The 26182-nt window shown below is 36.4% G+C and overlaps 1 protein-coding gene across 2 annotated transcripts in view; it reads right to left on the minus strand.

Annotated features, from left to right (window-relative positions):
* KIDINS220 (kinase D interacting substrate 220) overlaps window positions 1-26182 on the minus strand; it is a 68315-nt gene that overhangs the window by 16313 nt on the left and 25820 nt on the right. For both annotated transcript variants that reach the window (XM_030446878.1, XM_030446879.1), the window contains exons 16-24: window positions 25135-25286; window positions 22512-22801; window positions 21068-21208; window positions 20240-20480; window positions 19996-20084; window positions 18900-19044; window positions 15369-15531; window positions 4092-4270; window positions 2806-3032 (exon numbers count right to left, since the gene is read on the minus strand). In XM_030446878.1, the coding sequence (XP_030302738.1) occupies window positions 2806-3032; window positions 4092-4270; window positions 15369-15531; window positions 18900-19044; window positions 19996-20084; window positions 20240-20480; window positions 21068-21208; window positions 22512-22801; window positions 25135-25286 (1627 nt within the window). The remainder of the gene's footprint in view (window positions 1-2805; window positions 3033-4091; window positions 4271-15368; window positions 15532-18899; window positions 19045-19995; window positions 20085-20239; window positions 20481-21067; window positions 21209-22511; window positions 22802-25134; window positions 25287-26182) is intronic.

A 26182-nucleotide genomic window follows, 5' to 3' on the forward strand; every position in this document is an offset into this window, starting at 1 on the left:
ACTCAGTGGCCACTATAAAAGGGAGAAGGTAAAATTTGTTGATGTATTCAACTTTGGGATTTGTCTGTATGGACTAAAAAAACCCAGTATTCAGAAGCAGCTGTAAATTAACTGAGAAATTAGTTTCACTCCTGTGTACATCAATTACTTAGATGGCATATTCTTAGCTGCTAGAGATAGTCTTTGCACAGTCACAAAATTACTGCAAGAAGTTCATACACTCTTCCAACATAAGAAATTACATGGTATGCACTGGAACTTTTAGTCTGTGTGGAAGTTTGTTTTGGTTTAAATAAGTAGGAGAACCAGTGTGTACCCTTTGCTTTACATTTAGTAGTTAGTAGAGGATGACTAAGAAAACTCACTGGTTTGGAAGTCTTTTACGGTCATAAGGCACAAATTCTGTGGTAGTTTCTGGAAATGAAACGATCTTCAAAAAAAGAATACTTGTGGAATAATTCAATGCCTCAGATTTCCACTAACAGTTTAAACCATGTGGAAAACTCCCTAGCACAAAATGCTTAATGATCATACCCTAGTCAAGAGACTAGCTCTCACTGCAAAGACTCTTCTCTGAAACACACAGTGAGCACCTGTTTGTTGGTTGTGAGTCACCAAACTACAAAACAATGAAAAAATCTGTCCAGTTAGGCAATCATCTCACAATTCTTTTATAATTTCTAATTTTATGCACTGGTCCCACTTCAGTTACTGCACTTCTTCCCAACCATGGGATTAATTCTACATTATAGGCTTGAACGCTGCACTCAATCTTCCCTTGAGGTACTGTAGCAAAGACATGAAACCATGAGATCAACATAATTACATGTTGGCCATAAAACACTGTAGAGATGGTCTCTAGGTTTACAGGTAGCCTGTAAAGCATGAATATGCTATTATTTTTTCCAAGATATCAAATAATTTGCTGCTCTTTTGCAAGAAAAGTCTTCAAATACATTTTCAAATTTCTATCTCTGACCCAAGAAATCCTACTTAGACTTGCCTACTGCTCTGATCTTCCCCATAACAAACATGATATCCACAATGATTCAGGAGAGCAGAGATTTTGAGAAGCTGGACTTGACTACAACTTGCAGCCAGCCTATTAGACAACAGTAAAACATCCAGAACAGTCCTATACTGAGAGCCAAGTGCCAAGTTGAAGAGCTGCTCAACAGGACTACAATCTTTCTTAGGGGGAGGGAGCATCTGGTTTTAGACCAAAAATTAAAAAATTATGTCCCTTCAACCTCAAGGCTCAAAACACAGGAGTATGTGAAGAAACATACATAATAAAAAAAAAAAAAATCAGTATTTCCAGAAAATAATGAGGTTTTTTCCCCCAACAGTTCAAAGGTTGTCTGTTTGGTTTTTTATCTTAAGCACGAATGAATGCTTAAAGACAACAGGACAATAACCATTTACTGGTCTGAATAATAGTAATATTTCAGCCTAAATTTCTAAATTTTCTACTATTATAAGGTTCTCACCACTTAGCTCAAGTATGTCGTTTCATGAGGGTACATTTATGACTCCAAAGTAATCAACAATCAACAGTAAACACATTTATATCTTAGAAGGGCAGTAAAAAATTCAGAAGTTCAATAAATTCAAACCAGAATTATTTCAGTCTTCATCAGGCAAAAAAGTAAGCATGCCTGAAAGCCTGTGTATGCATTCAATGCAAATGAACAAATACACTGATTGTAAGAACACCTTGTGACTCACAAATAACTGATTTTCTAATGCTTATTAGAGCAAAAAAAAATAAAAAATCTTCAACTGTATACCATCCCATACTTTAAACCTTGTCATGTACAGTGACACAGACACAAGAAATTCCAATTCAACACCTACTTTAAGAAAGCTGAGCTAGTATCACATCCATAAGATAAGCATTTATCAGCGCTGGGCTACTTTGTAATTTTACTTTGGACTACTGATGCAATTCCAAGTTATTTTTCAACGAAAACAGATTTTGCCATTGTACTGAGGCTTTTAGAACATATAATTTACAGGTACGTATACTCTTTTCTGCCCTGTTTTACAAACACTGACTTAGGAATAACTCAAGTTTCTTTCCAGCTTATCAGCTTAAACTTTTACCTACAGTCAAATCTACTTGAAGTTGAGACCGTTTCCTGTGCATATATAATTAAGCTGTAACTTGTATCAGCTTTCTAATTTTTTTTTCCCCTGGTAGTATACAGAAAAAACAAAAAACCCCAGTAAAAATTAACGTTTAAAAATACCATGCACGTTCCAACATCCCACAAAAACATTAAGTTTAGACTTGATCTGACTATACAGTAAAGTACTTCAATAAACTTTCAAGTGAGCTATGCCCAGGACTATGCTTTCTAAAGCTCACAAATAGCTCAAAAACGTATGTTTCGTGTAATTTATGTAACTCCTTTAAACCAGTGCAACACCAGTTTATGGAAAAGATCCCAGAAAACATTAAAAAGAGACAAAAGGGAAGACAGATAAACATTCTTGTGATGTAGCTCCCCAATTGAGTTTCTCTCTTTTTTAACCAGTCACCAAGAAAAAGCCAAGATCCCTTCCAAAGTCTGTGAGCAAGTATGTGAATAATTAAACACATTTACTTCACAAAAATGAAAAATAAAAAAACCTGAAATATCCTACAATTGGGCAGGGTCTCAAAATTATTTGATCTTTTTTCCCCTTGTGTAATTTGTTTTTCTGATACAACCTGCATGGGTCTCTTAGTACTTTATAGATGACATCTGCAATATTATGAGAGTAAATCAGAAGAATGTTAATTGGTTCTCGATTATTTACCCGATTGTAAAATGGATGCTGAGGTCCTGTCATACCACTGTAGTAACTGCTATGAGGTTGTGGTGATAAAACTCCATTATTAAAAGGTCCATTGAAAGAGGCTGTAGAAGAGCAAGCTGACGAAGGCTGACTGAAGAGAGATGTTGCTCTAGCAGGTGCCTCATGTAAAGGCAACGTGGGATAAGGAAGTCCTCCAATATTCATTTGGTCTCTTGCAGCACGAACATCTGAAAAATAAAAAGGTAAAAAAAAAAGAAATTTTAGTTGAAATCATAGGATGGTTTGTGTTGGAGGGGACCTTGACGATCATCTAGTTCCTATTTCCTTGACATGGGCAGGGACACCTCCCACTAGATCAGGTTGCTCAAAGCCCCATCCAACCTGGCCTCCAACACTTCCAGGGAGAGGGCAGCCACAGCTTCCCTGGACAGCCTGTGCTGGTGTCTCACCACTCTCTCAGTGGAGAATTTCTTCCTAACACCTAACCTAAAGCTATCTTCTTTCAATTTGAAACTCTTCCCCCTTGTCCTACACCACTACATGCCACATATCACTTATAAGAGGTTCCTCTCCAGCTTTCCTTTAGGCTCCCTTCAGGTGCTGGAAAGCTGCTTATGGTCTCCCTGGAGCAACCCCAACTCTTCACACCAGTCCACAGCAGCAGTGAGTAGTCTGAATACTTAATCCTGAGCAGAATGTTTTTGCAGAACAGAACACACCTGAACTTGATGGAACTTTTTGAGACTACGAGCAAGTAAAGATAACTGCTTAACAACTATTGCACAATAAAGAACACTTGGCCTATACTTGGATGAATTTAAATATCATACTATAGCATACTAAAAAGTAACTCATAGGTCCCAATTGCACAGGTCATTAGTGTAGTATACACCAAATGGAAATGTTACACTTTGTTTCACTAGCTTGAGTTCTACGGAATTTTACTGACAGTCTTCAAAATTTTAAAGATCCAGAAGTCAACTTGCATCTCTACTACTAAAATATTATTAGGTGTATTGCTTTCCTCCATCTGCTAAATCCATCTTAAAATCAAGAACAGTAGATTGGCCCCCTCCAAGAGGAATTACTTAGTCTGGTATGATCTGGCCCTTACAGCAAAGCTATGATGTGAAACTGAGTTGCCTGTTACTGAAGTCAAATAGACAATCCGAAGGTCTGATTCGATGAATAAACCAGGATTCTGCATAACATGCAAAGTAGCTCTATCAAAAATGAAAAAAAATTTATACAATTGTAATTTTCTATTTACTTTTAAGCATACTCACCTGCAATGATTTCTCGTAGCTTGGGATCTAAATTCACAGTACAAGGCAAAAAGGTTCTTACATCCCGTGCAACAAGAACGGGTGTTCGTGAAGATAAAAATACTTCAAAGTTCCGTATATCTGCATCAATTTCAAGCAGAGGCTCAACATCTTTAGTTGTAGGAATATTCTTTGAAATTCTAGGGGGAAAAAATAAGATAAATCCTAAACCATATTCATTAGAGTATGATTTCCATTTGCCTAATGATATTACAAAGTGAAATACTAGCACACTGCAATCCATGCTCCAAAATGTGAAGAGAACCCATGAAGAGCTGCACTGTCTGTGGAAAGAACAATTTAACATTTTATAATAATCAACAAATCTCAAACTGCTCTGATCTAAGTGCATGATTCTGAGAAATCTCAAAGAAGCCATACGACAGACTAAAATCAGACCAGGAATTTATAGATAGATAACACCAAATCCAAAATAAGGGGAAGTTAACATTTGTCAACTTTAACCTAAAAAATTTGTCAAAATTCATCCTTCACTTTAGTAAAGTGAACCACAAAAAAAAACCCAAACACAAAACACCACAAAAAAAAAAAAAAAAACAAAAAACCAACAAAAAAAACAAAACAACAAAAAAAAAAAGGGCAATATCGAAGTAAAACTTTTATACTCAACAGAATCTGAGCAGTGTATATTTTACACTAGTACTACCTTAGGTTCTTCTACTTTGTCCTATATGAAACTACAACTAAACTGACTGTAAAAATGTGCATGTTTTTATTCAAACATCAGAAATGTAAAAAAAAACCCAACACCCCCAAGCACTAATGCACACTTTAGTTACATACATCTTTATTGTGAGTATTCTAGACAAGACTTGAACACTGGCAAAATGAAAATTAAGTCACTTTTAAAGTCAGGGACTGAAGAGTTAAAGAGTGGCCTACTTCAACACTTAAATCTACAAAATAAAAAGCCAAAAGAGAATGTGACATAGATTTAAATAAAACACACAGCTGATGAATCACATGAAACAAATTAGCTGAATTTTAATGTGAGCTCTGCTTAAGTCTGAATGCGAACAGTGTTCTGAACACGATGAACAAAGCTACTGTTCAGAAGCCAATAACCCACTGCTGGTGTGCAGATTGAAGTCTCTATTCTAACCTCCTCAGCTCAATGTCTTAAACTACGCCTTTGAAAGAAATATTTATGTAAATGATAATCTTTTGGCAAAGAGACACAAAAATCACATGTGCCTGTACTTCTCAGATAAAAAAGAAAAGGTTAGCATGTAAAGCACTTTAGGAGCTACTTTTTCTAAAATCTAAGCATACAGATGTAAGAATAAAGCATGCTCCTCTGAACACTCTATTCTCATTTGGGGGCTAGATTTTCCTGAAGCAGAAGAATTATTCTTTAAATCAGAAACATCAAGAACTGTGTTACAGTGTGCCTGTTTCCAGCCCAAAACAGAACATTACATTGGCAGAAGAGAACCTTAAAAATTCATTTCACTATTCACATCCACATGTGTCCTTTCCATGTGCAGCTAAAATTAAAAACTGCTTTCAGTATGGATTAAGTTATATTCGAATAATGACGGGTTATTTCTGGCTTTTTCCTCAAATAAAAATAATTCACTGCAAGTACATAAAGGTATGTCACCTTATATTATCTTCAAGAGTCTGTGAATTCGCTCCCAAGTTTTTCTAAGTTTATGTTCACCTTCTACTTCCACAGCTGACTTGGAAAAATAACCACCATGGTCCAAAAGTAAATCCAGCTCAACTCAAATGCTAGGCTGTTGAGCAGCACATGACATAGCCTTCCTATTTTCCACCTACCGAAGCAGATCATCACCACCACTGGATGTGCTCCTTCACCACACAACCAGGTGGTGGTAAAAATGCAGCAGCATCAGCTACCTTCATCCACACTGAAGGCTGTACTGTGACCACATTCCCCATTTGGATGGTTATGCCAGATCCTGGAGCATGCCAACAAACTCTATTGCCTTCTTCTTGAGCCCTCTGGATAGGGGTTTCCAGGCCTGTGCTCAAGGCCAATGCTGTTAAAAGTGCAGCTGAGCAATTTAGGATTGTCTGCTGTGGTAAGAGCTGCAAGCAGCTCTTGGAGGTCTCTCTTGCTTGATTTGAGAACTCCCTTCAAGTTCAGGTCTTTGCCCCTGGTCCTTGTCTGAACTACATCTACATACCTTACTGGTCATGACTTTGACTCACTGAATTGACCTCCTGGCTTAACCTAAAGTGTACCTCATGGCTACACACCACTGGGTTGTTTGCTGTTCCTGGTTACTGTCACTGAATCTGCTCTGATCTTCCTGTTTGGCCACTGTGGGACTGCACCCCTTGCTGACAAAGACAACACCCTGCCTGTCTTGCTGTCCTCCTCAGCTTTCAGCTCATGGAGCAGCCTACCCCTGATACTTCCAGACTGGTGGAAGGTTGATTTCTCTGGAAGCCCTTATATCCTGAAGGGCCATTCTTCCTGCTCTTTCTAAACCTCTGTCTCCTGAAGATGTAAACAAAGGAAATCTAAAAGTTACTCTTTGCACACCTGAATTTTTGATTCCCTTCATGTGTTTTACAGGAGCAAGTAACTATGAGGACCAGAGTCACTTCACCATTGAACTCTATTAAAAGAGCAGCTCTAATTCTTATTAGTTAGTAAACAGGAGGCATGAGCAGGAAGGCATGTCAGGCTTTGTCTATCACGTGCCTTTCACATCTATCTTTCAATACTGGCTAAGACAGAAATATTGCTTAAAATAATGAAATAACTGCTCATTAAAAATGACAAAAAAGATTTTTGTGAAGGGTTTCATGCTGAGTAACATGAAAACTAGAACATCTGGACCACTCTGAAATGCAATATGAAATTCAAATACTTAACAGTCTGCTAACTAGATATCTCATTTCTAATAGCTAATAATCAAATGCAAATAATACAATGCTTTGCTCTGAAGTTATTTATGTGGTCAGTACAGTGACTGCATCTTTATGCCTAAGGGTCCATTTTTGCTGGATGAAAAGCCATCACACAAAACACTCCACAAAGTTTGCTATCAACATATCAAGAATAGTGCTGCAAATACTGATTCAAACTGAAATTTGCAACAGGTTACTGAACACTGAAAAACAGCATTTGCTTATATACACACCTGTATAAAGGCACAAATAAGAAGTCATCACACACTCAATATAAAAACTTACGGGAATCAATGTTTTATGTTAACAAAGACCAAAAAATAGAAAGATATAAATACAAAAATTATTAGTGCCTCAGTGCAAATTAGGTGGTACAGAGACTTAACAGAGTTGATGCAATAGCTATTTTAAAACTATTACACTAGGTACTGTACTACCCCAAGACAGACTACATCACATTTACTGTGAGTTAAGAGGCAGAATATGGGTCACTAGCAATATGTAGGTAATGTGCATTTCCAGTTTATCATCTTACCTCACAATGTTTTCCAATATTCTCAGGTTTTGGGTAACTACTCTACTTTAGACAAAAACGTCCAGCATACACAAAAAGCCATAATCTCCAATTTTATTTCCCAACTTTATGAATTCCTTAAGAAGTACAGAAGTACACACAGAAGCCATTAATGCATCCTAAATATACTTTAAAAATTTAAAACTATCTGGAAAGTATTTTAGAAATATGCCTTATTACTCTACATTAGAAAGGTAACAAAAAAAGCTAAATATATATTTTTTAATGAGCTTTTGCTCCAATCCTTATTCTCTCCCTGTTGCCTTTTCATCTGGACTTACTTCTTACTTGCTGTGTCCTCTGGTACTCTCTTTACTTCTCGTTTACACTCATCTAGGTTTATTCAGTGACAGTTTCAGCAACAACCACCCACTACCTAACTGGTGTGCTGCCTTTTAACACTGAGACCACACTATTATCACAGTAAGAAACAGTAATTTTATGTGTCCCAAGTTTTAAGTAGGAGGCAATAAAAAGAAACCAAAAAACCCCCAAAACAGGAAAAATATTTAGAAATAATTCCTCACTGTGAGGTCTACAAGAATATTTAATTGTCTGCTTAAAGGAAGAGATTTATTTAAACCTGGCCTGGGCAAAAGATGATTGCAGAGAACATAATAACCACAGTGATGAATGTGGCACCTTCCACAGCTTTTTCATTTTTAATTTCTATAATCACTGAAAAGCTACACTTCTTAAATTAATACATCAATAGATTTTATACAACTCGCAAATCCCTCAACAGTTAATCTCACCCCTTTTATTAAAAGGTATTTAAACAGTGTCAAAACTGGAATTAGCATAATAACCTTTCAGAAAAGTTACATTTTGAATCATCTTGCTCAATTTTAACACTGCGAGATTTGCTGAAAACATGCAACATACTTTTTAAAAAGAGTAATTTAACAGATATTTGTCTAAAGAACTGTAATGAAAAAGTAGACAAATAATGCTTATCTTCAGGTTTTATTTTACTTTTCTTCTTACTTATGTATATTAACAAAAAACCCTCCAATGATTTAGACAAAAGCTTTTAGCTCAACACATAATTGCAACAAAATTACAATAATTGTACCAATTAAAATATTCCTGAATGAACAGTTTGTCATCTTAATGTTCCAGTGGTTTATAGAAGGATCTACTTAATTAGCTGAAATTGCTTTCCAATGTTAGTATCAAATGTCATTTGTTAAAAGTTGAACTATTTCGAAAATAATTTAACAAAGCAATTTTACAAAACACCAAGAACCAACATTTTCTTTTCAGCTGAATAAAGCAAGCAGATGTGTTATCAAATTGCTATAAAAATAAATGAGCCTTTACATGGGGAAAAATAAATTTTACTACTAGTGCTACGGAATACTATTTTCTGATTTTTTATGAAATCAATCTCTTTAACAAAATCATTTAAATCTTAGTGGTATTTTTAGTATGCTGTAAATACACTTTCTTAAACTGAAGTAATAAACAATGTAGTAGAAATATTCTACTGTATGTAAAACTGAAAAAAGTTTTAACCTGCCTAAGTGATTTCCTAATTATATTAACATGAGTATATCTCACAAAAGACCTGAATTTACCAGTAAAGCATAGCACAAATGGAACCACACTACAGAACTCCTAACCTAGAGTAAAGAGCTGCCCTTGTTCTTACAACTACACTAGGTTTTACCAGTTTAATCTGAGGGGAAAAAAGTAACAAATAGAAAAGGAGCAGGTGTTACCTAGTAACCTGAAATTAAGTATTTCTCTGGTTACTGTTACTGGAGATAACTATTTTCACAGTTGTTTCCAAAAAGGAGTAACTTCATTAATAGACTGGAAAAAACCAAGCAAAATAATGAGCAGTACTGAAACTAGAAAGACAGTATATAGAAATGAAGAAATGAAGAAACACCAACAATTTCTACTACTGCTATATCAAAGAGAGTAGATTAAATCCAGAAAATATTCCTTAGAATGGTGTAAGAGCTGCAAAAGCATAAAAAAGATTAGTAAATGAGCTATGGCTGGTTAAGATCATCCTTTAGTCATAATCCCCCCAAAAAGAAACCCAAATAAAAGAAACCTTTTCTATTAGTCTTTTAATTTGGTTGTGTTCTCCTTTGGCACACAGTTCTGCCATCCAATTTGTCATCCATCATAGATAGGCATGCATACATGCAAGCACAGATATTTGATTGCAGAGCATAAATTCAGTCCAAGTGATGGATGAATTGTGTGTTACTAAGGTTTAATTAACAGCTATTTACAGCTGTGAGGAAGGTACAACCATTTTCTCATCCTGGACGATGTTCCTCTCTCTCTCTCGCTTTTTTTTTTCTTTCTTTCCCCCAAAAGCAGAGATTTAAGATTCCCTCAGCTTCCCCACAGTATCTTTCCAAGGAAATTAGGTAAGGGTGGAGATGGTAACCTGAACAGATGGCTCATGAGACTTTCTTCTATCCTGATCCAAGCTCTCACGTTCTAATATTCTGAACGAATACACAGTCAGGTCACAGTTCAGGGATCAGCAATTATTTGCTGATATCCTTACAAAGAATTGATAAGCACACAAAGAATTGATAAGTCTTATTAATACCCCAAAGAAAATTAAGCAAAGCCTGGACAAAGAAAGAGAAGAAGGAATGTCCCTGATTAAGCACAACAGAGTAACATCAAAAGCAGCCAGTAGGAAGTGCTTGAACAGAAGGTTGTGTGAATATGCAAATTCTGTATCATTAAGCAAAACAAACTCAGTTCTAGGGACAAGCACTCTCCCTTGAGCGAGCATTTTAAGCACTGAGACAGTGAATCATGGGCTGAAACAGGTAACTGCTAGAATCATATTCGGAAAGCTACAGAATTTAGATCCTAAACCCATGAGAGAGAGGACAATAGTTACCACTGATCTACCAAGTCCTTAGGTGAATGTTCTACCCCAGTGTTATACAGACATGACCATGAGAAAATTCTCATGAATTATTATCTGCCTTTAATGCCTTTTTTCAAAAAGGGGCAGTGTGTTTCCTGCCATTTTCATTTCAAAGGACAACTGGAATTTTACTGCAGTGCTCATGCCTGCCTTGAAAATGTATCATGCTCACCACAACCAGAAGGTTCCTCCAACTTGTCATAGAGGCTGCCCTAGCACTTTGTATAACTAATTTGAACACATTCATCTTTGAATTCAGAGTATCCTTGGGTGCTGTGCTTTGCTTTAGTATTTTCCTCCTGCTGCAAACATGCTCAAACCACATTTATTTGTCCAGGCTTCTTAATGTCTTCAGCTACTGACTCTCGAGGATCCTGAACAGGCTCTAGATGCAAGGTAAGCACAAGACTCAACATAGGCCTCACACAGAAATCTGGTCATTCACACTAGCAAAACTGTAGATGCTGCAGGAATTTAAGCTTTAGGAAGTGAGAAGCTGGTAAATTTGCCATGTCTGTGAGAGAACTGGATAGGCCACAGATGCAGAACTGTTGCTAATATCTTCAGATTTCACAAGGCAAAGGCAACAGGCAAGAAGGTTACGAAATTACTTCAGTGACCCCCTGGAACAGCTTCCAATAAAATAAAAAGGTACTGCACACTTCAGTTTCTGCTGTGATGATGAAGATAAAAATGGATAAAATATGTTGAGTAGATAATGTGATTTAGTGAGTAAACTTCATGAGGAAAGGCTCTGAGAAGATATTCCCTCCCACACAATCAGCTTTAGTAGCATGATTTGTAATCAAAGAGGTGGTAATTCCAAATCACTGCTGTCTACAACCGTAAGCAGTAAAAAAAATACCCAGAAAGAAAGAAAGGTGACTAAACCTTGGAGCCTCAAAATGTAAAACTAAGCATGTACAAGTCAGGTCTCTTCCCCAGAGAAATAATTGACTCAAACATCTTAGACTGAGGTAGACTTGAGAATCCAATAGGCAGAGAAGAAAGCATTCAAGCAAAACTTGGACTCCTCACTGCATGGGAAATCAGACTGTGATTATACTCAAAGCAAAATTTTAATTGAGGCTATGGCTCTCCTCATCCTCTTTATCATCTTTTCTACTGCAGTACAACCTTTTTGACATGTGGTGACTACAGTCTCACAAGTAATGAGGAAATCTCACAGTGTTTAGAATTTATATACATCACAGGTTTGTGTAATACAAGACCCTCCTTCTTTCCATTATTTTGCTATGCTTGTTGTAACACTGTTTCATTTTCTGACTGCTTCTGAGCACTGATCATATTTTTTTCAGAAAAATCTTCAATAATCTGAATTTCTTTCCTCCGTGCATATTTACAGCTGATCACTATGTTATCAGGATTACAGATGAGATTATTTCCCCCACTGTTATGATACCTGTATCCACAATGACTTCAATCTGCAATTTACTCAGCTACTTTCCACAAACCTATGTGAACACTGTGGGTTTATATCCCTACATTGCATCTTCTCCCTTTGCCGTGCCATTTACAAGTCAAAAAACACAAGTATTACTCTTGGAAACTTTATCTGAAAGTTTCTCATGAGACTCATTCCTACCTTTAACTTCCCTCTTATGATTGCCTGAAGCAATCTTGCCGGTTGTTACCTTAAATTTTAATACAGTTAAATGTTCTTACAACAAGATCTTGCTTAAAATTTCTTAAAATTTCAAAATACTATATTGCCTTCTTCACATGTTCATTGACTGTTGAGAAGTCAGTTTCTTGAAACATATCTCTACAAAAGCTGGTATATCATTTACTTAGAACTTGCACTGACATTCATTCTGGCACCATGCCTGTTTCATGTAGTATTCCCAAGAGCATATTCCCATACCTGGTAAATTTACAAGTCTGAAGTATCAAACATTCAAGAAAAACTGGCTTTAATCTGACAAGTTAATTCTCTTACAACTTCATTTACAGAAAGCTCACCTATTTTATTCTACTTCAGGGCTTTAAAAATTTGCTTTCTGCAATTTCTGCAAACCATTTTGGAATTACATAAAAATGACATTAGGAGGATTCTTCACAGCAACACAGAAGAGAATGCAGCACAATAATGTAAATGTAAGGAATGTAGAGTAGATGTATGTAAGTAAATGTAGAGAAATACTAACTGTATGTCACAATTATAAATGAAATGTTAAATTTAATTAAAGCAGAATAGGATAGAGAGGTGGATAATGACAACAGTGGGCATGACTACAGAACAACCTAACCACAAAAGGGGAAGGAAAACAGACAAGAACTCAGAATTAGGAGCTTAACCTGGCAAGGAGAGACTCCATGAAAATCCTGATGATGAGAGATGACTTGAAAAGGCAACACATAAACCAAAAGGACTAAATACTGTTACTACTAAGAATACCAACTGGAAAGCTAAACCAAGCAAAAAGGGAGGTTGAAAATGAGATGATAGACGTGAAATGATACAGCAAATCAGTTTAAGTAAATAAAAAGAGAAAAGACATTTCCCTCCAGAATCTAGAAATGCAGACAACATTTTTTCATTTTCAAAATCTGACAGTTACAAAGCATGAGGTTGTTCCCCTCTTACAAAAGAACAACAACCCAGTGCCCCTGTCACTAAGAAAGAAGTTTAAGTAATTCCAATCCATATTGTTGGCAAAGTGCCTCTGCCACAAACTGAAGCCTAATTTTGGGTTTGTTTTGTTGTTTGAGGATTTTTGTTTGGTTTGTTTTTTGTTTGTTTCTTTCAAGACTCTGGGAACTTGTTGGCAACGTGACATTCCGCAGGTTTCCTCATCTCTGCACTGTGTGATACAACAGACACACTGGTTTCATACTCATCAATATAATCTTCCATTTTTATCGCTGTATGTCTAGAAAAGCACTCACAAGTTTACTTTGCCTAACAGTTCTTCACAATAAGAATGTATTAGTGGTGAGGGTTTGTTTTTAATAACTAGTTGAAGCACAGAGATTTGAGTATATTGAGTAACAACACCGAGATACCCATTTTTTTTCAGAGTACTCCACCAACTGAAAGCTTTGGATATAGCTGTGAACACTGAGCACTTGCTGGTACCAGCATACAGACCCGAAGCTGTACCAGCTCCTGACAGAGGCACCAATCCTGTCCAAGTGAAAGGCACAGCAGAGGTGCCTGCTCCAGCATCACACAAATAGTTCTACAGCAGCTTTCAGCTGTCCGAGTTTAGTCTGCCTATTGTGTTATTTTTCAGCTATAACAGCACTGAGACGTGACAGAAAATGGCTTTGCTTAAGATAGATGGCACAGCCGGTCTCTGCAACCTGCAAAATCAAGTTCTGGGCATTACAAGACAAGGATCATGTGGGGGCAAACAGCGTTTTCTCACACCAATCATCTACCTCAGCGCACACATGTGACTTGAATTAACTGCAGTTTAATTATTTTTAATGCTTGAATACTCGGTTCTTTTCATCTTACTGTGCTTTCTGTACGCTGTGAACCTATTGCTTGTTGGAATCACTGAACAACGAAGCAGCGGGGAGCTGCGCCTTCCCCTCAGCAGCCACCACGCAACAACCGCGCAGCGGCCGCCCCCTGCCGGCGCTCTGCGGCCCTCACCCGACAGCGCCCCCTGCCGGCTCGACCCGCTCAGCAGGGCGAGGCTGGCAGCGGCCCAGACAGCCGCCGGGACATCATCCGCGGGCTCGGTACCGCGGGCTCGGTACCGCGGGTTGTGCCCAGGAGTTACCTGCGGTGATTCCCGGGCTGATCGGCCGCTTGCGTTAGCGCTCCGCCCCGCGCAGTCAGCAGCGAAGGGGGAGGCAATGGGGAGCGCTCTCCCGGCGGTGCCCGCACTTTTTAACGCGGTATTTTAAAATGCGGGAAAGCAGCTCTGATGTCAAAGCATTCTCCTCATAGGGGAGAATGTGATCAAGTCTGGAACTCCCACACTTGGGAGGCAGAGAGCCTGCGAGACTGCTTTCACCCAAGGGAAAGGGAGCAAGCAGATCCCTCACCCCACACACCACACAGTTCAAACACAGCAAAACCAGAAAAGAATTCACACTGTCACAGGAAAAGGAAGTTTGACACAAGCTATCCCGTACTAGGAAAACTGTGTTCTTGCTCCTGTTTGTAAGTACCGTAATACTAAAAAAGAAAATCCTTGCAGAACAAACTGCACAAACACAAACTCAGTCTGGGAACAGAAGCTATGGAAGTAAAAAACTTGCTACCTATTCATGAGGTTTCAACAGGAAAAGCTGCTTTATAAACTAGAAAACCTTAGAAAACAGAAACTTGGGGTTTAAAAGATGAAATACTCCTATTTGTAGAGTAATATGGAAGTAAATACTCCACTTTAAACTGATTCAGGAACAGATACTCAAGCCAACTGACTTCAAACAGTTGTAGGCAAAAAGAGTTAAAATGACACAGAAAAGATAATTTTTGATAAAACAGACCTTTCAGAGCATTAGATCACCCCAGAGATGAGTTCACAGACCTTTTAATCTTCAGCATATGATGACCTTTTCATCTTCACCCAGATCACCACATAGATGAGATCTCAGTTTTGTCATTACATCAGTAGTTATTTAGGAAATTAGTTAGAAATATAATTCTCTTTGTTTTTAATACAAAGCACACATTAGCATGTGGTGCAATAAACAGCAATGGAAGTAATCTGAAAGTTTCCAAAAGTTAACTGAAGAGTAAGATTGTGGCAAATTTAGATTACAACTTGGTAGCTGTTTGAAAGCCATATTATTTGATAATAATTAGTAATAATCACTTTTAATAATTGAGAGTGCATACTGTTACCAAAATAACACTTACCTCTCATAGATGGTTTTTAAAGTCATCTGATCTGGAACACCTTCAGTCTCTTCAAGGTGCAGTATAAGCCACGATGTTCTGTATGGCCACTGCTCTGTGAGATTGATCCAGCTAGCCAGTCTGTCCCAATTGAATGTGATCTGATTAGCTCTTAATAAACGACCTAATGTAACAAGGAAGGAGAGAAGAAACACAGGAGATTTTTTTCCTTTTTGAAAGATAACCTTTTTTTCTCAACAGCCATATAAGTTCTTTACCCCAGTCTGTGAACTTTCAGGTATTATATTTCTAGCTTGGTAAGTACAAAATCATCTCAAGTTGCATCTCAAAGTATCATTTGACAACCTAATAAAAATTCTTGCAAATACTGTTCAGAGCATGAGATTCTCCAAAACTGTCAACCTCAGCTCCAGGTTAAACACTAATTACTACCACCCTGCTACAGGTGAATCACACATTACTTTAATAAAACTGAATAGAGAGTTTCACACAGCATTATTTCTCAATTTAATCACAAAAATAATGCTAATACCGTGCAGTATCTGTGCATTAGCTTATGAAATATGGTCAAAACAAGGATAAACTGCCATCTTCAATAGCCAGTGAAGTAAAATTCAAAACTATACACCAAAGACCCCAATACCTGAAGGTAACCAGGAAAGCTGGAGAGGTACCTTCTACAAGGATATGTAGTGAGCTAGGATGAGGGATAGCAGTTTCAGACTGGAAGAGGATAGATTTAAATTAGATATTAGGAAGATATTCTTCATTATGAGGGTGCTAAGGCAGTGGTATGTAGGTTGTCCAGAGAAGTTGTGTCTGACCCCTCCCAGGAAGTGTTCAAGGCCAGGCTGGATTTGGCTTTGAGCAACATGGTCTAGGGAGAGATGTCCCTGCCCGTGCAGGGGTTTAGAACTAGATGAGCTTTAAGGTCCCTTCCAAGCCAAACCATTCTATGCTTCACTTTATTGTTTCAAGTTAATAAGGGTAAGACTTACAACATGACCTGCCAAAAAACCAAAACAACACACCACAGAAAAAAAATGCTACAGTTTATGCATTTCAAATTTTAGCACTTTTTATAGAACTGTATTATTAATATTGGTGATGACATACCACTTACAGCCTGAAGGCTCTGCTCATGAAGCTGTCCATTAAATTATCATATATAACCTATATATATGTAGCATTATATAACTAAAAGTGTTCTTGTAGAGTTTTTTTTACAAGTAACAGGCTTGTGATTTTTTTATACCTTCACATCTGCACTAAAATTTGCCAAACCCAGATATTTCATGCTACAAATTGTAATAACTGCACTATGAGAACACACATTTATTTAAAAGATTAACATAAAATTTTCGATCTGTTGTCACACATAAATTATCACGGAAAAAGAGACAAAATGGGAAAATGACATATTAAGACTCCTATATTAATTATATTAGCACTGGAACAGAATATAAGCCATGGCTTCTTTTACTTAAATTGAGAACAGCACTGACATTTAATTTTTAATGAACATGAAGGTAAATTAGGACAATCCAAACTATGCAAGAACTGGGATTGAAACTGAAGAGACTGCAAACCCCTCTGCATTATCCAGGTTGGTTTGCAGGCACTGAACCTCAACACAGAGACATACAACTGTTTTCTTGGATCATACTTCATACTGAGAGGGTCACCTCGGCACTGTACCAGACCAGAACCAGTTCCATGTACTTATGACATAGTAGAGATAACTTCTCCCAAATGCAAAGTTAAGTTGGGCAGTGGATGTGGCATTGACACTACCATAGTAGTTTCTGCAAACAAATTAATCATCAGAAGTCAATTCTGTTTGTGCCTCTGATTATTCTGTGTATCTACTGGTAAAGCAAAAACCCTGAGTGAGACTTGGGATGGCTGCTGCAGATTTCTTAGCTCCAGCTATCTGTTATGCAATAGGGACAGGATGATTTCTGAACTGCACCCAGTGTAGGGAATATGGCTACAATCACCAGACACAGAACTTAATGGCAGATCTGCTGAATCCATCCTTATATGCTTGCAGGCAACTGTGATGCTTTTTGTACCCATCAAAGTTTTCTTCCCAAAGTTCTCTCTCTCAAATGATCCAGGTCACATTAGAAAATTAGATTTTTTTTTTTACTTAAGCATTATATAGTATCATAGAAAATATGTCATATTTATAGAAATTACAAGGGTAATTATACATAATCGTTTATTGCTAGTATTATTGGTAGAATCATACTGTAGTCTTCCTAGCAATTAAATTTTATTAGGATTACTAAACCCAGAAGTTGTAGAGTTGTAGAGATTCTGTTTTCATTAACATAATCCAGAGCTTGTGATTTGATTTGTGTTGGAATAACTAAAAGACAAGAGCAGAAGTATTCTCCTTGAAAACAAAGCAATATTCACTTTGTTCTACATTTGTACAGTACTATTTGCCAATTAGTGAGATCCTTTATCATAAAACCAGGAACTCAGATTTAAAAAGTTGAGAAGTGGCATAAAAATAAGTAATCCTTCTTACTCCGAGAAAGAATTCTACAGCACGGGAAATGTAGAGAATAGGAGTCATGTCATCTTCTGAGGGCCTCCTAAAGCTGCAATTGCTTTCATACCAATGCAAAAATAAGTAAGTTACTGAAACCAAGCTTTTGCCAGGGTACTGTTTTCTGGTAAAAGACTGATCCAGTTCTGAGTAAAAGTCCAAGTTGCCCATAAGCCTTACACCACACTAAAACAAATGCTTATATAAAACCTCCAGAAACTGAGGAAAAATAATATTCTCTTGTTATTCTAGCCTCTAGAGATTTGTTTTCTTACTATTAGCACTTGATGAATTTTACTTTTCAGGCATTTAATAGTTTCTGAATCCATGTAAGCTTCCCCCATCCATATGATGCTGTTGCAGAGTTATGCACTTAACTATACACAGCATGAAAAGTAACTCAATTTATTTGTTCTGAACCAGCTACAAGGCTGTTCAGTGCTTTTTTAGTGTCTGTATTAGAAAGACAGTAAATAAGCATTCCCCACTCACTTACTATATGAAACATAACTTCATTAGATTTCCATGAGTCCTCTTCCAGTTTGCAGTTTTCAGACCTCCAAGATACCAATGTTATGATTGTTTCCACTGAAGGAAAAAGGACTCCAAATATCCATATAAAAAATGTAAAGGATACCCTTGCCTTTTAGGATATCAGTACTACAAGCTTTGTTCAAACTAGAGTATTACACTAGAGTGAAAAGTTTATTTTAGTATCCCAAAAGACTATTGAAAAATATAAAACTTCCTAAAAATGTAGACTTGAATTATCTGACTCCCAACTGAAGTTAATGGAACAACAAATACAATCTTTGCTTGCACTCTCTAAGAGTTTGTTTCAGAAGGATTTTCAAAATCAACACCATGGACTGACTTATTAAATTTAAGTTTTCATGCTAAAAAATCTGAGTGTTAACTACAAGCAACCAAAACACAATATTGTTTACTGTACACAAACACGCAACACTTACCTGTCACTGAAACAATATTCAGCAATCTTCTCATTGTCTGAGGACTGATGTCACTGAACCAATCCTCTGTAACCAACAGTTTGGTCAAATCAAAAGACATTTGGCGGGTAATGGTTCGTTGCATCTGACGTCTCCGGTAAGTATCCTGATAAAGACACAAAAAAGCAAGAATTAATCAGCAGTGTGAAAAACATTTTTGTATTTGAAATACTTCAGTTCGACTTGATTGAACCTTTGTGAATATATGTATGTGACGCTGACATAAAATGCCATCAAAAGATGAAAAATAGCTCTGTATCTGTTGAAAGTTATTTCCATATAAGCCAAGAACTCGTAAAAATTACATATTTTGATTCAAAGCCAATTCTGAGAGGGCAAAAGAGAGTGACACAGTGAGATACTTTGTAAAAAGGTTACTAATTTCAGCACTGACATCTTTGTTTCCTACTGCCTCTACCAAAAGTTAATGGGATCCTCTTAGTAATTACATTCTAAAATTAAAGTGAATACAATGTTGCCCTGCTACAAAATTGCCCAAATCTCTACCTAGCTCAAAAAAGATAGAATCCTCAGGCTCTGTGCTGCTTTTCACTACTATCTAGATAACTATTATGGAATCACTTTCTGACTTCATGTAAAGATGAAGAACAGAAAGCAGGAAAGAAAGCATGGTGGACATGTTACAATGTAAATCTAGTCTTATATTTTTACTCCTTGATTTGCTCAATTACTGCCCCTGTGATCAAGTGATACCAGGCTTATCAACAAAACTCAAAAGCATACATATACAGATTATAGTTACTACCAATACACTGTAATATCTCAGCATTCAAAGTGAGCTGAATTAAAGTATTTGTGAAAAAGAATGCTTTGGTGAAAAAGGAAAGTTTTCTTTTGAATAAAAGATACAAAAAGATAAAAAAAAAATAATAAAACATCAGTCTTATGACTTGAGAATGTACTTTTCCTGTACGGGTCATTATCATTAATTTTACATGAATGGTATGGTAAGACTTCATTAAAATTTGAAAGAAAAAATTATAGAGAATGAAAAAGGTACTACCAGTATTCTCTATTTAGTTTAAAAATCTCTCACCCGCCTATTGAGAGCAGTTTTGCTACCAAGCTTGGTCATGTCTCCAAGACTGTTCTGAGAAACTCTCCTGTCAACATCTTCATGTAATCCTATGGGAAGAATACAAAAGTAATTTTCTCCATTCATACACATTTAATTGATCTATAAAATAACACTCATGATCTGACAATCATTTAAACAGTTTGCTCCCAAAACCAGATTTTTGGAGCACTGGTTTTCATATCATTCACCTGCATTACCTTACCTGCACTGTCTGTATAAGGAATATCCCCATTGGTCGTTGAAGCCATCAGTTTCCTTGCATTACTAAGCCCTCTGCTATTGAGAAAAACTGGCAAATGGACTATGTTACGCATGTAATCATGGCCATTTATGTTGGAATCACGTAGAACACTGTTGAGATTCTGGTTAATAGCCTTGATAATGATGTGAGGGTCACTTGCAAAAATAGCAATAAATGGGCCTTTTGAAAATAAGACTCGAACCTGTAAAACAGCAGACAGTACACATTGTTAATAATAGCTAAAAGTAACTGCGGATTATTTGAATGTCTTATATTTATTCTGTCCTAGTTATAAACTTAAGAGGATGAGATGTATAGTGATGTCAGTTGCTTCAAGACGAGACAGCTAACATTAGGAATTTATCCACAATTAGACTTAAGCATACTTGTCAAAATAGCAGTAGCAGTTACTGCATAAGTCATCACACAGTAATGTCCTAGTTCTCCCAAATACTTAGCATTTAAGTATTTTTTATTGAAAGTACTTCAAAAGTAAGTATGAAAACTTCTCCAGACATTTTGTTTCAGCACAGTATTAATTTTTAAAATTTGCATCAGATTATTTAAAAGCTTTTCCCAAATATTAACAGGTACAGTTCTACTGGGATTTAATTTTCAGTTTTTAAAACTCATCACTCAGTATTACGGCTATGCCAACACACAGAAATCTTCAACAACTACACACACATACTCTTTCTTTCCAAAGAAAATGCACAGTAACTATCTACATCTGAGCTCATCTTTGAAAGAGACCATCCAGATCCAGAGATCTGAAGTGATCTAACTTACAGTATCAAGCATCTGTAAAACTTTGTCCTGCTCACAAGCATCCAATCCATCAATAATTACAACGAGCCTTGTCTGGTTCTGAGTGAAGCTGTCAATGGTTTTTGCCATTCTGGCCATCAGTTCCACTTCGCATTTCAAAACCTAGAAAAATGAAAAGCAAAGAAGAAAAATGACATCTTTATAATACTTAATTCATAAGAATCCATATTCTGCAAATTGCTACTTGTCCCAAAAAATCTTCAATAGGACTTAGAAAAATGAACACTTATAAATACCCAAGTCTTAAAATGTTGCTTTGAAAATTTTGAGTATTTGTACAAATAAGTTAGCAGAACCACAGGCTACACTCTAATGTAACACACTATCCTTATTTAAATGTCACTGCAGTGTTATTTTAAAAGTACATAATATTTATGCACTGTAAATCAGTTTTTCAAGAGTAAATGAGCTAATCCTTAAAAAACAGCTTTGCATAAGATGAATCCTACAATTTTCTGTCTCCCTTCCAGCCAAGCAAAATATGCTATTACGCTTATGTTCAGTCATTCGGATATTTTAAGTTTTTCAACATAAAGTTACACATTTAATAACTATCCTTACTATAGAAACAAAAGTGGAATTCCCCAGACCACATTTCAATAACTAACAGGTAAGACATAAAAATCTGACCTATTCACAATTAGATTCATCTTAAATGTGCACACTAAGATGATGTAAACCACATGAATGAAAATACCCACTTCTCTTCTTTGACTGTGAAAGGTGAATCTAGCTACTAAAAGTTTGAAGTTATGCCAGGTAAATACCATTCACAAAACAATTGTCAAGATAGAAAAGTATTTCCACAACATAATGTCATACAATGTAATTAGCTGTAATCACTACATCATTAGCTGTAAGCTATGGAGGTAAACACCACAATGCTAAAGTTTTTTTTCAAGTTGGAGCACACAGTAGGCTTTTTAACAGTTTAGATACAACCCGGTATTTAGTATTTTCTACCATTTTTTCATGAGGTATGTGAGCTGTTCTGAAACATTCTTTCATTCCCTTTTCAGTAAGAAAGTCTTGCAGACAGTTCAAGTTAGACGTGGTTTCTCACCTTTAGAGTATTTTTAAAGTTACTCACTCTAATCCTGTGATCTAAAGTAAGCTTTTACTAAATATTGATAATTTAGAACAATTGTTTCCCTAGTACCTTCCTCCCAGCACAAATAAAGTTAGAAACTGAAGCTTAATCTGAATGTAATGTTCCTGGTTGAGCAGACAGATCTCGTACACTGAGCATAATTACCAGTGGATCCAAAGAGCACCCTTTAGTAAAAATTCACCTATGCTCATTCTAATGTTGCAGACTTCTTAAAATGATGCCCCATTTTAAGAAGGCTACAGGTTTGGGGTGTTGTTTCAGTTCTCTTAATGGCAAACTCATCTAAATGCTTACCTTCATGAACCCCTCACTTTTCAACTTATGCAGCTTGGAGGCAGCATTGTGAAGACGTTTTCTTTGAGAATTTAAAATTGAATCCATCACTTGCCACCACGTGCGACAATTCAAAACAAAGGCCAAGCCAACTACACAGGTAACAGTTATAAGAATGACATTCACTGTCACATTGGAGGATTCTACATTAAAAATCGCCAGCAGGGTAATTGCAGAAACAATGCAGGTCAGTATGAAGAGGAAAATCACAAAGGATGGGAGACAGCAGGTTTTCTTCCATTTCTTTTTACCTAGGGAACAAGTATTTGCTGTTAAAATTCATGTTAAACGTAATTAGAGGTGTGTGCAAAATCCATTACCTTGGCATAAAATAATGACTTGCATAAAAGGTTAGTGCAATATTACCATCCAGTCAAAAACACATGAAAAAGTAATCTGAATTTGCCAAAATTCTTACAAATTATGTAGCTGAGATATTCCTTCGAATTTCAGTTTATTTCCATTGTTTCAAGAAATCTGCACTGGATGGAAATTATTAAACAGAATCCATACCGGTGGTATCATTCCTTTTATGACATCTCTTAGTAAAGTGTATTTGTGCAAGGAAATCTCAAGAAAAGAGTATGGTAACTACTCAATTTTAAACAGAGATACGACACTAGCATAATGTAACAGTAATGGTGCCATTGGAGAACTAAGTCAAAATTGCAAGCTACAACCTGAGACTATCCTTTCTTGACTATCCTTCCTTGCATGCTTAGAACACACACTAACAAGGGAGGGCTGCAGTATGTAAGGTTTGGACAGATCACATGGGCCTCAGAAGAGAACCTCCCAATTTCAGCTGGACTGATTGGAAGAGACAAAGAAATATTATAGTTGGGGGTTAGCACAGCTAAAGCAATGACCGAAGATAGAACTTTTTTCCAAAGGAGAAGCCTCTGCCTTTAGACACATCTAGAAGATTGACATTTGTTTATAACAAAGCACAGAACACAGCAATAACCTTATGAAAAGTGATGACAGTTAAAAAAAATCAATATTTGAACATGAACAGAAAAATCAAATTTTAAATATGCTACATGGAAAGAACATCCAAGGTTTATACACAGCCCACATATGACATTCTAGACCAGGGTATGAGCCAGAAAGATCTTTCACATTACTGGCATGTGTGACAGACAAGATTGTGATGCTGAATAAGGCAACAGAAATGCATAATGACAGGAGCAAGGGGCAAGAATAGCATCTCCATTATAATTATATTCAGTTCTAGACATTTTGAAGTAGGGATGTAAGCTTCCTCTAGGTAGGGAGAGAAAGAACTGGGTAAGAGAGAGACTCAGGAATCATCAACAATTAAATGGCAGTTGAATAGGCTTGCCTGTGACTTTACAGACACAGCAAAAATTAAAGGCAGAGAAGACTAAAAAGAAATATGAATGGAATTTCTATGAACAAGAGACAAGAAATCCATGACCCCAGACCTACAACCATATGGAGACAAGGAGATGTGCAAGACTGTCAAATAGATAACATTTTAAAAAATTAATTAATTAGATAATTGGGAAGAGCACAGGAAGGTACCAGAGCCAAGAGTAAACTTAAGATTACAAATGAAAGGGAAAAGATGATTACTGCAAATACTCACAAGACAGCACTACACTGCCATTCTCAAGTCAGTTTCTGGAGAAAATACAGCATCATGAAAGCTGTTTCATTGAGGTTAAGAACTGCAAAACGTCTCGTACGGCAATAAGGGTGAAAACTTCCACTTAGCACTTTCATAAAGAACATTTGGTGATTTTGAAAAGCAACAATGAAGAGGAACTTTTGTTCAGCACATGGCTTGGTTTTTTTCAGTCTCTGAAGAGAGGAGAGCTTAAACTTTTTAGTTCATGAGAGGACACAGTATCTAACAGATTCTTCCATTTGTGGTCAATGAAAAAAGAAGTGACTGAAACTGCATTTGAAGAAGAAATAAGTTCTCTATGAACTTAAAGCTACCCTCAGGAACTCCCTTTCTTTCAAATTATCATACTCTGTTCTGCATATAATTTTCAGAAATCTACAGATGAGAGAGGGGAAAAAAGTGTGTTCCATTTGGATCAAGTAGAAATATTTCATCTCATCTTTACCAGCACTAATCACAGCAATTTATGGGTGGGGACCCAACATGTTCTATACCTTTATTATTTCCAAGAACAAGTAGTGGTCACTCGTAAAAGCTTTGAATTAAAATCTAAAAAATTATACAGAAGCTCCTCTCAGCAATACATGAAAGTATATTTTTACTTGTATCTGACTCAGACACAATGCCTTAATTACTATGGAAAAATACCACGCTGCATCTAAAAGGATGCTATATAAGTACACATTTCCACTAACACTTCTGGAAACTACCCTTCACAGAAGATATTCCCTTAGGATAGTAACAACATCAAGACAATCAAAGAAAACAGGGCGTTTTTCTCCACAAAACAGTACAAAGAGTTCCCCCTTCTATATGAATTTCTTCATAGCTACACGGTTTCTAAAGAGAGCTTACAGTGTGAAAAACAGAACCCCTGATAGCAGTGCATTGAAATGCAATAATCAGAAAAGTCATTCAGGTAATAAAAACCTTGTGTATCTTCTGTCTTGAAAACTCGAAATAGCCTTGTTGCTAAGAAACCAAATTCCCTTTCACATGCATCAGAGAGGGTAGCAATCATCTCAGCCAATGAAGTTTCTCCACCTACACTGGACAGTCTATTGTAGTCTGTAAACAAAAATCTGAAAAGAGAAAAGACAAGTATTTTGTACAGTTTAGAAAGCTCTGAATATTTTCTAGCAACTAAAGCAACGATCTTCCTGCATCACTGGAGCTAAAAGTGTTTCCATGTAGCACAAAATATGAAGTACTTAAACATCTAATTATTATAAAATTCTACATGGATCTTAATTGTTTATTTTCCTGTTATCAACCTCTCCCTTGCCCCACTTTCCCATTCTAAAACTTGATTTCTTAAAAAGATAAAAATGATCACAATGGCACCTCAAGGTGGCTGTAAAATAAACTATCTTTATAATGACATAACAAAATGTTGGTAAGTCTTTTAAAAATTGCATTCTTAGCTATTTTCAAATATTTATGGAGAATTAAAAAAGAAACAAAAAACAAAAAACCCAACACAAACAAAACAAACGAGCAAAAAACCCCACAAACCAAATCATACCAAACAAGCAGAAGAACAAGCTCACATAAAAGCACCATGAGACTAAAATACAAGTCTCTGTACAACAGGAGTAAGCTAAACACATAGCATAAATTTTCTTCCTTTCAGGTCAATTAGGAGGCTTTAATCAGTCTGATTCTCTATGTATGGGGGGGAGAGGGGAGGGAAAAAAAAGGAAAAAATACATAATACACAGTAAGCTATACCAGAAAACTAAATTATCTTTTTGTCTGTTTTTTTTTCTTTTTGTCCATTATAAATTTTTACTAGTATGGTAGTTAAATTTCTAATACTAAAAACAAGTAACTTTCACCAACTTTGGCTCAGTTTTTCTCAAAAACACTACTATCTTCTTCACACAGAAAAATGTAAGTAGGTGGTTTGCTAGGGCTACAGTTTTTCAAACAGGAAGCTCAACAGCTTTTCATAAGATAATTCACATGGTAAATTCAC

The sequence above is a fragment of the Calypte anna genome, chromosome 3 (assembly GCF_003957555.1).
Source record: "Calypte anna isolate BGI_N300 chromosome 3, bCalAnn1_v1.p, whole genome shotgun sequence".
Lineage (NCBI taxonomy): Eukaryota > Metazoa > Chordata > Aves > Apodiformes > Trochilidae > Calypte > Calypte anna.